The sequence below is a fragment of the Heterodontus francisci genome, chromosome 18 (assembly GCF_036365525.1).
Source record: "Heterodontus francisci isolate sHetFra1 chromosome 18, sHetFra1.hap1, whole genome shotgun sequence".
Taxonomy (NCBI): Eukaryota; Metazoa; Chordata; class Chondrichthyes; order Heterodontiformes; family Heterodontidae; genus Heterodontus; species Heterodontus francisci.
In genome coordinates, this window is record NC_090388.1 from 20,791,802 (window position 1) to 20,810,091 (window position 18,290).

An 18,290-nucleotide genomic window follows, 5' to 3' on the forward strand; every position below is an offset into this window, starting at 1 on the left:
TAAAGGAACCAGCCAATATCCCTTCAACAAATCTCTTTTGGTAAGAAACGTGGCACTGCCAACTCTGTCAATACAGTCTTCCAAGCAGAGAATTAGGTAGGAGTCTGCCTTTGTTAGTGCATTAACCTTTCTGTAGTCGATACAAAATCTAGTTGAACTGCCAGGTTTAGGCTCTAACAACACTGGGGAACTCCAGCTGCTTTGAATGGGTTCAATTAGGTGGTTTTCCAACATGTATAGGATTTCTGCTTTCACCCGGGCCTGTTTGCCTGGACTTAATGATAAGGAGAGGATTCTAGAAACACTTACAGTCCCCAATTAATTCATCTCCACAATCTTCAGCCACGAGTTCTCAAAAGATTAAAAAATAGAAGCACTTTCATAACAATAGGTACACAACTTACACCACCTTTACATTTGGCATCAGATAATTTTTTTTAATTATTCGTTCATGGGATGTGGGCGTCACTGGCTAGGCCAGCTTTTATTGCCCTTCCTTAATTGCCCTTGAAGGTGGTGGTGGGCTACCTTCTTGAACCGCTGAAAATTGCTTTCTCATTGTTACAAGAGATTTTATTTTGTACTAAAATCTTAGATTTCTGTGTTTTAAAAAACTGAAAAAAGGATTTTCAGAGGCCATGGACACCTGCAAATAGCTGAAATTTTTGCATGTTGACTTTGTATACAAGAATGGGAAAAGCAAGCAGTTTCAAGGAAGCCAGCCAGGGGTTTTTGACCTCCTCAGAGCAACACTTAGAACAGGGGACATGCTGTCTGGTATTGTGATCAGCTCAGGAAGGTTTACTTTTTTTTTTAACCCTTTTAAAAACCAGTGAGTTGGACAAAGAGCAGGCATTTGGAATTCGGTTTCTGATCCAAGTGGAAGACTCAAATAAGGCCTCTCTCTGTAAAGAAAACATGCTTCACTTGAAAAGAAACCCGGTATTTGAAAGATGGCAGCTTCCTATTGCCTCCTGTCTCTGAAGAATTCCTGCATGCAGTGTGGTTCCTGTTTCCTCATTAATGATTTTTTCTTTAAGATGGAGAGTGAAGTAGTTGAATCCAAAACTAGGGTCCTGAATCTAAATAAAGGAAACTACAAAGGTATGAGGCACGAGTTGGCTATGGCAGATTAGGGAACTTTACTATAAGGGTTCACGGTAGATAGGCAATGGATAATATTTAAAAGAATATGTGTATGAATTACAACAATTATTCATTCCTGTCTAGCGCAAAAATAAAACCGGAAAGGTGGCTCAACCGTGGCTTACAAAAGAAATTAGGGATAGTATTAGATCCAAGGAGGAGGCATATAAAATTGCCAGAAAAAGCAGCAAGTCTGAGGATTGGGAGCAGTTTAGAATTCAGCAAAGGAGGACAAAGAGGTTGATTAAGCTGGGGAAAATAGAGTATGAGAGTAAACTTGCGGGGAACATAAAAACTGACTGTAAAAGCTTCTATAAATATGTGAAAAGAAAAAGATTAGTGAAGACAAATGTAGGTCCCTTATAGTCAGAAATGGGGGAAGTTATAATGGGGAACAAAGAAATGGCAGAACAATTAAACACATACTTTGGTTCTGTCTTCACAAGGGAGGACACAAATATCCTCCCAGAAATGTTCGGGAACCAAGGGTCTAATGAGAGGGAAGAACTGAAGGAAATCAATATTAGTAAAAAAAAAGTGCTAGGAAAATTAATGGGGTTAAAGGCTGACAAATCCCCAGGACCTGATAATCTACATCCCAGAGTACTAAAGGAAGTGACCCTGGAAATAGTGGATGCATTGGTGGTCATCTTCCAAAATTCTATAGACTTTGGAGCAGTTCCTACAGATTGGACAGTGGCAAATGTAACCCCACTATTTAAAAAAGGAGGGAGAGAAAAAACAGGGAATTACAGACCAGTTAGCCTTACACCAGTAGTAGGGAAAATGGTAGAATCTATTATAAAGAATGTGATAGCAGAACACCTGGAAAGCATAAATGGGATTGGACAAAGTCAGCATGGGTTTATGAAAGGGAAATCATGCTCAACAAATCTACTGGAGTTTTTTGAGGATGTAACTAGTAGAATAGATAAGGGAGAACAAGTGGATGTGGTGTATTTGGATTTTCAGAAGGCTTTTTATAAGATCCCACATAAGAGGTTAGTGTGCAAAATTAAAGCACATGGGATTGGGGGTAATATACTGGCATGGATAGAGAATTGGCTGACAGACAGGAAACAAAGAGTAGGAATAAACGGGTCTTTTCCCAGGTGGCAGGCAGTGACTAGTGGGGTACCGCAGGGATCAGTGCTTGGGCCCCAGGTATTCACAATATATATTAATGAATTGGGTGAGGGAACTAAATGTAACGTTTCCAAGTTTGAAGAACGACACAAAGCTGGGGGGGAATGTGAGCTGTGAGGAGGATGCAAAGAGGCTCCAATGTGATTTGGACAAGTTGGGTGAGTGGGCAAATGCATGGCAGATGCAGCATAACGTGGATAAATGTGAGGTTATCCACTTTGGTTGTAAAAACAGAAAGGCGGATTATCTGAATGGTGATAGATTGGGAAAGTGGGAGGTGCAACGAGACCTGGGTATCCCTGTACACCAGTTGCTGAAAGCTAGGATTCAGGTGCAGCAAGCAGTTAGGAAGGCGAATGGTATGCTGGCCTTCATTGCAAGAGGATTTGAGTACAGGAGCAAGGATGTTTTACTGCAGTTATACAAGGCCTTGGTGAGCCCACATCTGGAGTATTGTCTGCAGTTCTGGTCTCCTTATCTGAGGAAGGATGTTTTTGCCAGGGAGGGAGTGCAAAGAACATTTACTAGGCTGATTCCTGGGATGCAGGATTGACATATCAGGACAGATTGGGTCGACTAGGCCTATATTCACTAGAGTTTAGAAGAATGAGAGGGGATCTCATAGAAGCCTTTAAAATTCTAACAGGACTAGACAGGCTAGATGTAGGGAGGATGTTCACGATGGCTGGGGAGTCCAGAACCAGGGGTCACAGTCTCAGGATACGGGATATGCCATTTTGAACCGCGATGAGGAGAAATTTCTTCACTCAGAGGGTGGTGAACCTGTGGAATTCTCTACCACAGAAGGCGGTGGAGGCCAAGTCATTAAATATATTCAAGGAGATAGATATATTTCTTAATGCCAAAGGGATCTAGGGATATGGGGAGAAAGCAGGAACAGGGTACTGAATAGATGATCAGCCATGACCTTTTTTGAATGGCAGAGCAGGCCCAAAGGGCCGAATGGCCTACTCCTGCTCCTATTTTCTATGTTTCCTCCTGTGTTTTCAGAAATCCTGGAACCTGAAGAAAGCTTCTACTGCTATACCGCGGCTGAGAGTCCAAAGCAGACCTGTTGCTACACCCTGCTGAAGGACCTATGTGATGCCTGCTGTAGCCAAATTGCCTTGAATGCCTACCCATTACAGAATGTTCATCAACTTCGCCTGGAGAGACTTTGAGTAGCACCCGACTATTCGACTCTGGGACACCTCACCAACCAAAGAATTTCCTACCAGAACATGACAAACTGATTTATTTTATTATTCCTCCTACTCCTAAGAAACAGCTGTAAACCAAAATCCTTTTTCCTGGTTAACCTTTTTATTCAACGTATGTATGCGTGCATGAGGACTAGTGAAATAAGGAGCTTTCATATATATAGATATATCTCATTAGTAGTTAAGACTTTTTTTTCTAATAAACAGTTAATGTTGTTTAAAGAAACTTGGTTAGTGCGCTTTATTCTGGGGGACAAATAAAGCCTAATTGGCTATTCTTCAGTAGGTTTAGTTTATTTTTTTTTAGTTTAGAGATACAGCACTGAAACAGGCCCTTCGGCCCACCGAGTCTGTGCCGACCATCAACCACCCAATTATTCTAATCCTGCACTAATCCCATATTCCTACCAAACATCCCCACCTGTCCCTATATTTCCCTACCACCTACCTATACTAGTGGCAATTTATAATGGCCAATTTACCTACCAACCTACAAGTCTTTTGGCTTGTGGGAGGAAACCGGAGCACCCGGAGGAAACCCACGCAGACACAGGGAGAACTTGCAAACTCCACACAGGCAGTACCCAGAGGTGGGAAAAATTTATTGATATGCTGTGACCCGTGGAGAAGTGGGACTGAATTAACAGTGCATTTCTCCCACCATTTTTTTTAATTCATTCATGGGATGTGGGCGATGCTGGCCAGGCCAGCATTTATTGCCCATCCCTAATTGCCCTTGAGAAGGTGGTGGTGAGCTGCCTTCTTGAACCGCTGCAGTCCATGACTTTGGTTGTAACATCATTCACTTCAGTAAATCCTTTTGTTTTTGCAATGGACTTTTGTTTTCTGGGTTAAATCTGCAAGTATGCTCCAGATAGGTAAACTCAAATATAAAATCTTCACTGCACAATAGGCACCTCTTCTACAGAACCCAAAAAAGCATTTAGCAGAAATGATGTGAACATGTGTTGGTAGTTTGCACAGAAACTGGAGCAGACAGAAGTCACCAGCTTCCTTCAGATCAGGTTTTCTCCATACAATTATGGAAAAATTGAAAATATGCAGCATTGCTTATAGATTTATCAAATAAATAGAGATGAACATCCTCCCCAGCATTGTTAACAGGGAGGAAGATGATGGTAATAGACTTCAAGACGACATAGAATGGTGGAACAGGCAGGCATATGGCAGATGAAATTCAATGGAGGAAAGTATGAGATGATACATTTTGGTAGGAAGAATGAGGAAAGACAATGCAAGCTAAATGATACAATTTTAAAGGGGGTGCAAGAACGAAGAGAACTGGGGGTGTTTGTGCATCAATCTTAGAACATGACAGGACAGGTTAACAAAGCAGTTAATAAAAGCATATGCAATCCTATGCTTTTAAAGAGAGGCTCAGGGCAGAATATAATGGGGCTGTCTGAAGTGGGAATCGTGGCGTAGGGGGATGGAGAATCGCACAGAAGTGTCGGCCCAGAATTCCGGCATTGGAAAATCGGTTCCAGATTTTGTCAGCAGCATGAGAGTACCAAGGCGGAATCCCCGCCTGACATAACGGGAATGTATTTTAAATTGCTGAGCAGTTAATTTTATTGCATTTGCCTCTAATTCGGCACGACTCAATAGGAGGCTTGGAATTAAGTGGCTGGTGGACAGCATTTGGAAGCCTTCGGGTTCACGACCCTTAAAAGTTGGCGGCACCAAAGCGAGGCTTCACTGCCACGACGGGTAGGCAGCCATGAACAGAACTGGGTCGGGGAAAGAGGGGGCTGTGAAGGCCATTTTCGGACTGTAGTGCAGTGCACTCTACAAGGGAGGGGTCGGGGCCTCGGAAACAGGCCTGAGTTCAGGTGGCTGTATCAGGTGAACAAACTTTTGAGTGAGAAGTGTGGTTGCCCATACTGTTCGGTGAGAGGGTTGGCCATCAGCAACGGTAGGCACTGAGGGCCATTGGGAAGTCTGCCATGAGAAGTAACAAAAGCTTAGATGCCAGGGCAGGATCGCCTCAGCATCGACAGCACTCGATGGTTACCTGGAATGGGTCTCAATCACCCTGTCTTTTTGGACCCCCGTGCCGTGATGCGGTGCCTCTGACGGAGAGAGGGCCAAGAGGCAGCTGCGCCTGCCCATGAAACTCCATGACGACGCAGCTGGCCATGCCAAGGGCCCACCTGTGCCAGAGAGCGTACCAGACACAAATCAGCTACCTCCAAATGGCATCGTCAGCAAAGACTGCGCTTCTCCAGACAGGCAGTCACCGACTTATGCACCCTGCTGTGGGATGAATTGCGACCTATGGGATTCTGGGTTCACCCTATGCCAGTGGCCCTGAAGATCACAGCGGCACTAAACTTTTACGTGCTAGGATCATTCCAAGCATCCACCAGGGACATGCATGGGGTCGCCCAGGCAGAAACCCACCGCTGCATCAAGGAGGTAACTAATGCCCTTTTCAAAAGAACTGACAACAAAGGGTGGCACCGGACTGACCCTGACAGTCAGGCTGAGAGAGCCATCAGATTCGGGGCCAGTCTATTTCCCCAGGTGCAAGGTGTGATAGATTGCACACACGTGGCCATCAAGGCTCCAACGGACCAGCCAACCACCTTGAACAACAGGAAGGGCTTTAATTCCATCAACGTTCAACTGGTCTGCGACCACTGAAAGCATTTCCTGCAGGTGTGTGCCCACTTCCTGGGAAGCAGCCACGATGCCTACATACTTCAACATCCCAGGTACCACAGCTTTTCAGGGATGGATTCTCGGGGACAAGGGCTACCGATTGAAGACTTAGCTCCTCACGCTTGTGAGGAACCCTAGAGATGCAGTGCAGGACAGGTACAACACTTGCCACAGCTCTACCCGAGTGACCACTGAGCAGGCCATTGGGCTGTTGAAGATGAGATTCCGCTGCCTCGGTCGATCTGGTAGAACCCTGCAACATGCCCCAGTGAGGGTTTCACGTATTATTGTGGTCAACTGTGCGCTGACACCGATGAGGAGGACTAGGAGGGAGAGGAGCAAGCAGCACTGGATGTTGAAGCCCTTGCACTGGAGGCCAGGCAGACTGAGCAATGTGCCAAGGAGGCAAGAGACAATCTCAGTTACCCGCTTCCAGGCACCCCGATGTCCACTCACAGAGAAACCAATAAAGATTCACCTCAATGTGTGTAGTCTGTCACCTCCTTTCCATTTGTGTTCTGTGCCTAGCACACCCAGCTAAAACATGTGCCAGTGCCCATGGGAGATTATATTTAAATGAGGGCTGTCCTTACACTGGCAGCACACAAAGGGAGAAGGGTGAAGTCAGCAGCTCGCAATTAAGGCATGATAGAATATCAATTTACACAATTAACATGAATGGCTTACAGTCATAGAGTTATACAGCACAGAAACAGGCCCTTCAGCCCATCGTGTATGCTATGGCATTTCAGGTTTCATCTAAATACTTCCTAAATGGTGTGAGAGTTCCTGCCTCTACCACCCCTTCAGGCAGTGTGTTCCAAATTCCAACCACCCTCTGGGTGAAAAGTCTTTTCCCCAAATCCCCTCTGAACCTCCTGCCCTTTACCTTAAATCTGTACCCCCTGGTTATTGACACCTCCGCTAAAGGGAAAAAGTTTCTTCCATCTACCCCCTTGATAATTCTGTGTACCTCAATCAGGTCCCCCCTCAGCCTTCTGTGCTCCAAGGAAAACAACCCCAGCTTATCCAGTCTCTCTTCATTGCTGAAATGCTCCAGTCCAGGCAACATTCCGGTGAATCTCCTCTGCACCCTCTCCAGTGCAATCACATCCTTCCTATAGTGTGGTGCCCAGAACTGTACACAGTACTCCAGCTGTGGCCGAACTAGCATTTTATACAGCTCCATCATAACCTCCCTGCTCTTAATATTCTATGCCTCGGCTAATAAAGGCAAGTATCCCAGACCTATGAAGTATCACATGTCAGATATCAATCACCCATGAATCCCTAAGTTCATACATTTGTAACTGTTTCCAAGAGGCGTGAACTCATCACCAGCAGCTGGGTTGGAGGCCCTTGGCCTGCGATGACTTCGGGGCCGTCCTCTGGCTGCCTGAGGCCTGGAGGGCCCCAGCTGCCTGAGGGTTTCCTGCACTGGTGCAGGACTCTCCTCAGGCATCGCAGCTATTATAGCTGAGCTCACTGGTGGAGAGGCTGAGGATCCAGCGTCCACACTCGGAGCACCCTGAGGGGAGCCTCCAACTGTGGAGGCCAGCCTCTCCTCCTCCCTTTCAAGGCTCACTTGAACTTCCCTGATCATCAGAGAAGGACGAGGAGCTGGAGAAGACTCCAGGCATCTTGTCCTTCTCTCATCTTGCCACTGCTGCTTTGAGCTCATGGCCAAGGTGATGGTGCGCAGGTCTGTTCGCATCTGTGGGATCTGGCTCTCCATGAGGGTCGCCAAATTCTCAACAGAGGTGGCCATGTGCTCACATGCCTGAGATATGGCAGCACTCATCGCATGGATGGACTCCTCCATCATCCGCTCATGGCTGCGCATTGCCTCGGACATCTCTGCCAGATGTTGCCTTACCCCTCTCTACAATTCCAGCATGCCCTGTGCTCTCCACCCCAGAGGTTCGTCATCAGCCTGGGGCTCAGCGTGGGCCTCGCCATCCACAGTCCTCTGACTGTCAGAGGCCACAGCTGTCACAGCTTCAGCCAGATGCTCGGGTGCATGTGCGGTCCTCTCACCAGCTTTTGACCCTGATTCTACATAAACCCACAGAGGTGAAAGTATCTGCACTGGTGGAAGGTGCAGGAGAGTCATGGGACGGTGCATCCTCTGAGTGCTCCTCCTCCTCCTCAGAGGCGGAGGTCTGACCCCCTTTTGGTCAAGTGTGGATGCCAATCTGCATGAGGGAACACAAATGTGTGGGTTAGGCTGTGCAGACACTGTCATGCCAACCATACGTGATATGGGTCTCCCGAAGTGAACTGTATGTCGATGGAAGCCAAGCCTCACTCTCTTACATGGGGACTCTGATATGGCCCGGCCGCCCTGTGTCCCTGCTAATTATTTTTTTATTTTTTTAATGAGATGTGGGCATCGCTGGCAAGGCCAGCATTTGTTGCCTATCCTTAGTTGCCCTTTACATCTGAGTGATTTGTTAGGCCATTTCAGAGGGCAGTTAAGAGTCAACCACATTGCTGTGGGTCTGGAGTCACATGTAGGCTAGACCAGGTAAGGATGGCAGATTTCCTTCCCTAAAGGACATCAGTGAACCAGATGGGTTTTTATGACAATCGACGATAGTTTCACTGCACCATTACTGAGACTAACTTTCAATTCCAGACTTTTTATTGATTAATTGACTTTAAATTCCACCATACCTGGACTATTTTCCACATTGTCGCATAGATGTGTCGTAGCTGTACTGGAACAGCTTGGCTAGGTGGGGCGCTGCTGGTTCTGGAGCACAAGTCTTCAGCGCTACACCCAGGATGTTGTCAGGGTCCATAACCTTGGCTGTATCCAGCACCTTCAGTGGTTTCTTGATATCACGTGGATTGAATCGAATTGTCTGAGCCTGGTATCGATGATGGTGGGACCTCCTGAGGAGGCTGACATGGATCATCCACTCAGCACTTCTGGCTGAAAATGGATGCGAATGCTTCAGCCTTTTCTTTCGCACTGACATGCGGGGCTCTGCCAACACTGAGGATAGGAATGTTTGAGGAGCCTCATCCTCCGGTTAGTTAATTGTCCACCACCATTCACAACTGGATGTGGCAAGACTGCAGGGCTTTGATGCGACCTGTTGATTGTGGGATCGCTAGCTCTTTTATAGTACGTTGTTCCCACTGTTTAACATACATGTAGTCCTATGTTGTAACTTCACCAGGTGGGCACCTCATTTTTAGGTATGCCTGGTGCTGCTCCTGACATGCTCTCCTACACTCTTCATTGAATCAAGATTGGTCCCCTGGCTTGATGGTAATGGTAGAATGAGTAATATGTCAAGCCATGAGGTTACAAATTGTGGGTGAACATAATTCTACTGTTGCTGATGGTCCACAGTGCCTCATGGATGCCCAGTTTTGAGCTGCTAGATCTGTTCCGAGTCTATCCCATTTAGCACAGTGGTAGTGTCACACAACACTATGTATGGTCTCCTCAGTGTGACGATGGGACTTTGTCTCCTCAAGGACTGTACGGTGGACAGGTGCATCTTTGATAGGTAGATTAGTGAGGACGAGCTCAAGTAGGTTGTCTCACCACCTGCCGTAGGCCCAGTCTGGCAGATATGTCCATGAGAACTCAAGCCAGCTTGGTCAGTAGTGGTGCGACCAAGCCACTCTTAATGGCACTGAAGTCCCCCACCCAGAGTACAATCTGTGCCTTTGTGGCCCTCAGTGCTTCTTCCAAGTGGTGTTCAACATTGAGAAGCACTGATTAATCAGCTGAGGGAGGCTGGTAGGTGGTAATGTCAGGAGGTTTCTTTGTCCATGTTTGACCTGATGCCATGAGTCTTCATGGGGTCCAGAGTCAGAGAACTCCTATGGCAGCTCCCTCTCGACTGTGTACCACTGTGCTACCACCTCTGGTGGGTCAGTCCTGAAGGTGGGACAGGACATACGCAGAGATGGTGGTGGAGGAGTCTGGTACACTGGATGCAAGATATGGTTCAGTGAGTATAACTATGTCAGGCTGTTGCTTAACTAGGCTGTGGGACACCTCTCCCAATTTTGGCACAAGTCCCCAGATGTTAGCGAGCAGTACTTTCCAAGGCTCCAAACACTCCTTCCAGGTGAAGCAGCGATTTACTTGTACTTTTTTCAATTTACTATACCGTATTCACTGCTCACAATGCTGTCTCCTCTACACTGGGTAGACTAGACACAGATCGGGTGACCGCTTTGCGGAACGCTTCCGCTCAGTCCTCAAGCATGACTCCGAGCTTCCGGTTGCTTGCCATTTTAATTCACCACCCTGCTCTGACATTTCTGTCCTCGGCCTGCTGCAGTTTTCCAGTGAAGCTCAATGCAAACTCAGGGAACAACACCTTGTCTTCGGATTAGGCACTCTACAGCCTTCTGGACTCAACATTGAGTTCAACAACTTCAGACCATGACTGCCATTTTGATTGTTTTTTTTAAACCATGTACCAGTCTCAAACTCGTTTTTCATGTTGTTGCTTTCGGAGAGAGCTGTTCATTATTCTGACATGAACACTCTCTTTGCACAAATGCTTTGTCTTTACCACTCCCTTTGCCTGTTCCATGACATCTTTGTCATTTAATTTCCCCTGCCCTATCACAGAACTTCCCTTTTGTTGTTCTTCCCCACCCCCCCCCACCACCCACCCACCTTTCACTTGCTCAAAACCTATCACATTTCTAACCTTTGCCAGTTCTGATGAAAAGGCACAGACCTGAAACGTTAACTGTTTTTCTCTCCACAGATGCTGCCAAATCTGCTGTGCATTTCCAACACTTTCTAATTTTATTACTTTGCAAGGTTGACATGGCAGGGTGTGCCTCTCTTGTTTTCAGTGCTTAGGTTGATGTGGGGTGATCCATCCGGTTTTATTATTTGATGTTTCTGTAGTGGTTTAATACAACTGAGTAGATTGCTAAGCCATTTCAGTGGGCAGTTAAGAGTTAGCCACATTGCTGGAGTCACATGTAGGCCAGACCAGGTAAGGACGACACACTTCCTCCCCTAAAAGGTCATTAGTGAACCAATTTTTATACCAATCCTGTTGTTTCATGATTAATAGTAATGAGACTAGCATTTTATTCCAGATTTATTAAATAATTGAATTTAAATTCCCCAGCTGCCACGGTGGATTTGAACTCATGTCTCCGGAGCATTAGTCTTAAACTTATATAAAACATGAGTTCTGCACTGCACAGCTAGAGTTTTGTGTCCAATTCTGAGCCCCACACTTTAGAAAGCAAGTGAAGGCTTTGGTGAGGGTACAGAAGAGATTACAAGAATGGTAGCAGGAATGAGGAATTAATTATGTGGAGAGACTAGAGAAGCTGGAGTTATCATCTTTACAACAGAGAAGCCCAAGAGGAGACTTGTTCCAGCACCCTTGTTAAATATAGTCTGCCAGTCCTCTGGCGCTATTCCCTTCTACATCCACCAGCTGGCATGCTTTTTGGTCAGTATGAAATGCACATTCATTTTTGGGTCACATACACTTATCTAAGTATAGATAGTTCAGGTGCAGGGTGGCTTAATTACCCTCAAAGTGTGTGATTTTTCCCCCCAGAAGGTACAGGTGCTAAAAACCACAGTTTACAAAGACTGGTGCCAAAACAGATAGCAAGTCAGTGAGACGCAGCAGAAAATTGACAACAGAAGATGGATGGCAGGATCGGGTTTTGGGGACGTCTTACTTTCAAGGAACATGTGTGCAGGGGAGTCTGAGATGGGGAGACCCAAGCTTTCTGTGTGGATCCTCGGAGAACTCATAGCCCCACAAAAGGAAAGACTTAATAGTTTTTGGCTGGATTAAATTTCCTGTTGGGTCTTTATGACGTTATTGGGATCCAAACAGCATATTTAAAGAAAAACCCTGCCAGCTTTACTGCCAGCTCAGGAGAGCAGGATAAAGTCGAAGACAGTAGAATTCTGGCAGCTTACCAGTAGGGTAATTAACCTGAGCGATTTTAATTACACACTTGCCCAGTGCACGCTGGGTGGACACAGTTAAAACGACTCCCACTGAATAAAGTACGCGGCAGTGAACAACCTTACCTCACTTTCTTTTGAGAGAGATCCAGTTGAGTCTCTCTCATCTATCCTTACATAGATCTTGGAGCTGGAGTATACAATCTGGATAAAATCCAAAATTTGATAGCTTCCAGCTACTTCATGGTGGCTGCATGAGGGATTAGATCGAAAGCCTTACTTAATCATTGAGCGTAATGCAAGTGGGGTTTCCCCAAGACTTACAACGATCCCCGACCTTGTACAATGCCACAATTTGTCCTATATATTACTCAGGAGAGTAAAAATCAGCCTGTTCCTTGCTGATCACTCTACAGCATTCTGGATTCTTGCTCCAACGCAACGCAAAGGCAGTTAAAAAAAAATTTTGCATTCATTCATTTATTATAATAACCAAAAGGGCTAATGGAATGTCAGACTGTATAACTAGAGGGCTAGAATACAAAGGAGAGAAAACTTTTCCAGAGCTACACAAACCCCTGGTTAGAGGACACCTTGAGCACTTTGTACAGTTCTGGTCACCATACCTTGGAAAGGATACACTGGCCTTTGAAGGAATGCAGCACAGATTTACCAGAATGTTACCAGGGCTCCAAGGGCTAGATTAAGAGCAGAGATTACCTTAGCTATGTTTATGTTCTCTGGTATACAAAGTTAAGAAAGCTAAGGGGCAGCTTGATTTTCAAATCCTAAAAACTGCAAAGGAAGAGAGAGAGAAACTTTTTCTGCAGGTGGGGGGGGTGCGGAAGTCTAGGACAAGACGACCTAACCGTAAAATCCGAGCCACATCATTCAGGAGAGAAGTTAGGAAACACTTTTTCACGTGAAGGGTGGTAGAAATGTGGAGGTCCGCCTCACAAAAAGCAGTAGATGCTAGCTCAATTAATAATTTTAAATCTAAGATCAATAGATTTTTGCAATACAAGGGTATAAAGGGATATGGAACTAAGGCAGATGGATGGAGTTAAGCTGATCAACTGTGACCTCCCCGAATCCCTATTTGCCTATTATCCTATCATTCTACCATCCACAATTGACACCATTATCTCCATGCTCAACCATTTCCTTAAGACCAATGAAGAAATTACAACAAATGCAACAAAAGTAACAAAAACAATTGCCATCACTCCTCAATGTTGATTTCAGAAATAATAATGTTATATTTCAGCTTCAGCTAACAGGTGCATTATAATAGTCAATCATAATTAGTTAAGCAAATTTTATTTGGCATTATATACAATTTGACTAAATAAACTGTACCTATACAATCTATTAAGCATCATTTTTTTTTACCTTAACAAAATCTCTGCCTGTTTTTTCTTTCCATTCTGCTCCAAATACAGAAGACAAGGTACCCAAAGCTGTAAACAATCATATCAGGACAAGTAAGCACAAAATACAGCTAGTATACTCAATGTTTAAGACTAGCCTTCAAAGATTCATTAATTACTTGTAGTTTTTAGCATTATCAACAGTAAATGCACAAGAGCTTTTTTTCCCAAAAAAGTTTGCGCTATTTCAGTTAATCAAAAAATGACCTTGCATGCATATGCTTCAACTAGCAGTGCACCCTTTCAAAAATGGACATAAAATTTATGTTAACAGAACAACGATGCTGTAACCACAAGCAACCTTTAGGTTAATGATTGCAAGTGAAAGGACAAGTACTTTGCTTAACTTTCAAAGATTTTCTTACAACAGTTAACCAAAGAAAATCCACAAATCATGCATTTAATGAAGTGTACCTAAACCATTTAAAACAATCCAAGTGTACAATGCTGACTACTACAATGTGATATAACTAATTTTGCATTTTGTAACAAATCATCATTTGCATGTGAAAGGACCTGGAAGACCTTTTTTTAAAAAAATAAGCAACTGAGCCAAATGCAATCCAGAACAGAACTAAACTTGCTTCTAATTTTCTTCATGTACTAAGTGTTAGTTAAAATAATCACACAAGAAAAAAATAATTGAATTCCTTATTAAATTAGAAGAAAGGAATAAAAGTTCAATCATAAACACAAGTGAAACAGGAAGTGGAATTAAATATTAGCAGCGGAAAAGAAAATCTAAACAGTGGCGGAGATTTTGTGGTCAGCAACAAAGGGTCAGTGCTTGCCGCTGACCTCAAGAAAAGCTGTCCACAAAGATTTAGCAGGCTCTCGAGCATTCGTGTCCTCTATTCAGACATGACTTTGAATTCGGCACCATCTGTGGCACCTAGCAACAGTGCAAGCAGCAGGCAGGTTGATCAGCCAATCAGACCAAAGAAAGAATTCGCAGACAGTGACGCAGGAAGTAAAAAGCAGGTTTTATAAATCATTTTTTATCATTTTACAGAAAGCAAAATAAAGACTGGGACATACACATGGGAGTAAGGTTGAAGCTGAAATAACAAAAACTAAAAAGAATTATTTTAAAAATAACAGAATTTTTAAATGCTGAGATTGACACTCTATACTGATAAAAATTAGTTTTTCCCACAGTCAGAGAAGTTGTTGAGCAGTAATTATGACTTAGTACAGCGTTAAAAATTCAGTTACCCCCTCATTCAATAAGACTTAGCATTTTCAATTTTTTTTAAACTGAGTAAAAAACAAAGTTCAAGTCGATTTACTGTTTCAGTGTTGAATGCAAAGACTATAAACAGCAATACAACTGCTAGTTATAGTGCTTTAGTAAGTCATCATTAAATTTCATGACCAATCTCATAATAGTGTTCTTTGCTATATTGTGTATTGGTCATAGGATAGTAGAAGGAAAAGCAACAAATCTTACCTCACAAACATATTATCTATTGCCTTTCCATTTGGAAGCAATTAAGCAGGTTCATGCTTTAAAGAGGCTGTGTAAAAGTGACTCATATGGAGCAGCAGGGCATCACTGACAGCAACTTCCAGATTTCAGTATTTAACTACGCATGTGTGGATGCCAAAAGTTGCTGTTAGTGGAACAAAGTAATGACGGATAATGTTGACAGTTTTGCCATCATTACAAATGCAAATGCCAGGTTCCAACAGTTTCTGCGTCATTACAACCACAAAATCTGGGCCATTATTTCTTCCTTGGCTATGCCTTTTCTGATTTGCTCTCTATTTAACCTGTACCTTATTTCAAAGTCTTCTGATGCATTCTCTGAATCTTCCAGAGTTCCCCTATTCCTACTTTTCAAAGCTATAAGTTCATAGATTTTACAAAATCAATTTTACACAGCCTCTTCAAAACATGAACTGCATAATTGCTACCAAATGGAAAGGCAATAGATGATGCACTTGTGGGGTAAGATCGGTTGCTTTTCCTCCCACCTATGACCAAAATACAATATAGCATATTACTTAACACAATATAGCAAATAACAGTTTATTATGAGACTGATCACAAACTTTAATGACTATTTACTAAAGCACTGTAAGTGGCAGTTATATTGGTGTTATCGCAATGACAATTCAGACATTATGCCGACAGCAAACACTAAAGCTCAACAGCAAACAAGGATCAACATAATTTTAACAGGAGGAATGCAATAAGGTCTAAATTAGGTTTACAGTGCGTATATGTAAACGCATGGTGTGTGCTAAATAAGGTTGGTGACCAGCAAGTGCAGAGATCCAAGTGGGAATATGATGATGTGGTGATAATGGAGGCCTGGCTCAAAAAAGGGCAGGACTGGGTACTAAATATTCTTGGATAACAAGGTGTTCAGGAAAGACAGGGAAGGAAAGAAAAGAGGAGGGGTGGCAGTATTGATCAAGGAGAACATTACAGTCCTGGAGAGAGAGAGGATGTCCTACAGCAGTCAAGAACAGAATCTATTTGTTAAGAGCTATCAAATAATAGAGGTACCATTACACTACTGGGTGTATTCTATAAGTTACCAATTGTCAAAAAGATATAGCGGAACAAATCTGCTAGGAAATTACAGAGAGGTGCAAGAATTATAGAGTAGTTATAATGGGGGACTTTAATTATCCTAACATAGACTGAGAACGTAATTGCGTAAAGGGCAGAGAGGGGAAAGAGTTTCTGAAGAGCGTTCAGCAGAATTTTCTACATCAGAATGTTTCTGGTCTAATGAGGAAGAAGGCATTGCTGGATCTGGTTCTAAGGAATGAGGTGGGTCAAGTGGATCAAGTAAGAGAACATTTAGGAGAGAGTAATCATAGTATCAGGTTTAGGTTAGCTATGGAAAAAGACAAGGAGAAATCCAGAGTAAAAATAATTAATTGGGGGAGGGGACATTTCAATGGGTGAGAATAGATCTGGTCTGGGTAAAGTGAAGCCAATGACTGGCAGGCAAAACTGTAACAGAACAATGGGCTGCCTTTAAAGAAGCGATGGTCTGGGTATAGTCGAAGTACATTCCAACAATGGGGAAAGGTAGGGCAAACAAAGCCAGAGGTCCCTGAATGACGAAAAAGATAGAGCGCAAGAGTAGAAAAAGGTGCATATGACAGATGTCAAGTTGATAATATAAGTGAGAACCAGGCTGAACACAGAAAGTTCAGAGGGGGAGTGAAAAAGGAAATAAGAGAAGCAAAGAGAGAGTATGAGAACATATGCAATTCTCCAGTCCTCGGAACCATGCCTGTATCTAAGGAGGATTAGAACATTATAGCCAGGGACGCCACACTTTCCACCCTCACTTCCCTTAGTAATACCTCCTCTTGATCAATTTTAGCACATCCTGTGTCTCAACTATCTTCTCTTTCACTATGACTTTGGCAGCATCTTTTCCCTTTGGCAAAGACAAATGCAAAGTGCTCATTTAGTATCTTAAAATCTTCTATAGGCATATAAATAGTAAAAGGATGGCCACAGGATATGCGGGGCAAATTAGGAACCAAAAAGATTTACGCATGGAGACAGAAGGCATAGTTGAGGTACTAAATGAGTATTTGCATCTGTCTTTACCAAGGAAGATGCTACCAAAGTCAGAGTGAAAGAGGAGGCAGTTGATACACTGAATGGTTTAAATTTGAGAAATAGGAGGTATCAGAAAGGCTGTACTTAAAGCTGATAAGTCACCAGGACCGGATCAGATGCATCCATGGATACTGAGGGAAATAAGGGTGGAAACTGCGGAGGCACCGGCCATAATCTTCCAATCCTTCTTATTTCGAGGTGGTGTCAGAAAACTGGAGAATTAAAAATGTTACACCCATGTTCAAAAAAGTCATGTCAATGGTGGGAAAGCTTTTAGAAACTATAATCTGGACAAAATTAACTGTCATTTGGACAAATGTGGATTAATTAAAGAAAGGCAGCACAGATGTGTTAAAGGCAAATCATGTTTAACTAACTAGATTGAGTTTTTTGATAAGGTAACAGAGAGGGTTGATGAGGGTAATGCAGTTGATATGATGTATATGGACTTCCAAAAGGAGTTTGATAAAGTGCCACATAGCAGATTTGTCAGCAAAGTTAAATAAAAGGGTCAGTGGCAGCATGGATACGAAGTTGGCTCAGTGACAGAAAACAGCAGTGGTGAACAATTGTTTTTCAGGCCGGAGGACCCTGTTTTTCTTGATCTACATTCAGGACCTTGACTTGGGTGTGCAGGGCACAATTTCAAAATTTGAGAATGAGAAAACCCGGAAGTGCTATAAACTGATAGAGTTCAAGAGGACAGACAGGCTGGTGAAATGATCCATTTTGGTAGGTATGAGGAGAGACAATATAAAATAAAGGATACAAATCTAAAGGGGGTGCAGGAACAGAGGGACCGGAGGGTATATGTGCACAAATCATTGACTGTGGCAGGACAGATTGTGGAAGTGGTTAATAAGGCACACAGGATCCTAGGCTTTATAAATAGAGGCAAAAGCAAAGGAAGTTACGATGAACCTTCACAAAACACTGGTTTGACCTCAACTGGAGTATTGTGTCCAATTCTGGGCACCATACTTTGGGAAGGATGTGAAGGCATTAGAGAGGATGCAGAAAAGATTTACAGGGATGAGCACTTCAGTTACCAGGATGGATTGGAGAAGTTGAGGCTGTTCTCCTTAGGAGAAGGTTGAGAGGAGATTTGATAGAGGTGTTCAAACTCATGAGGGGTCTGG

The 18,290-nt window shown here is 43.6% G+C and overlaps 1 protein-coding gene across 2 annotated transcripts in view; it reads right to left on the reverse strand.

The window, feature by feature from the left end:
- arid2 (AT-rich interactive domain 2) overlaps window positions 1-18,290 on the reverse strand; it is a 172,334-nt gene that overhangs the window by 69,464 nt on the left and 84,580 nt on the right. The window contains exon 6 of one of the 2 annotated variants that reach the window (XM_068050387.1): window positions 13,519-13,586. The exons of the other annotated variant lie outside the window; for it this stretch is intronic. Within the exon in view, the coding sequence (XP_067906488.1) occupies window positions 13,519-13,586 (68 nt within the window). The remainder of the gene's footprint in view (window positions 1-13,518; window positions 13,587-18,290) is intronic. 2 annotated transcript variants of the gene reach the window in all.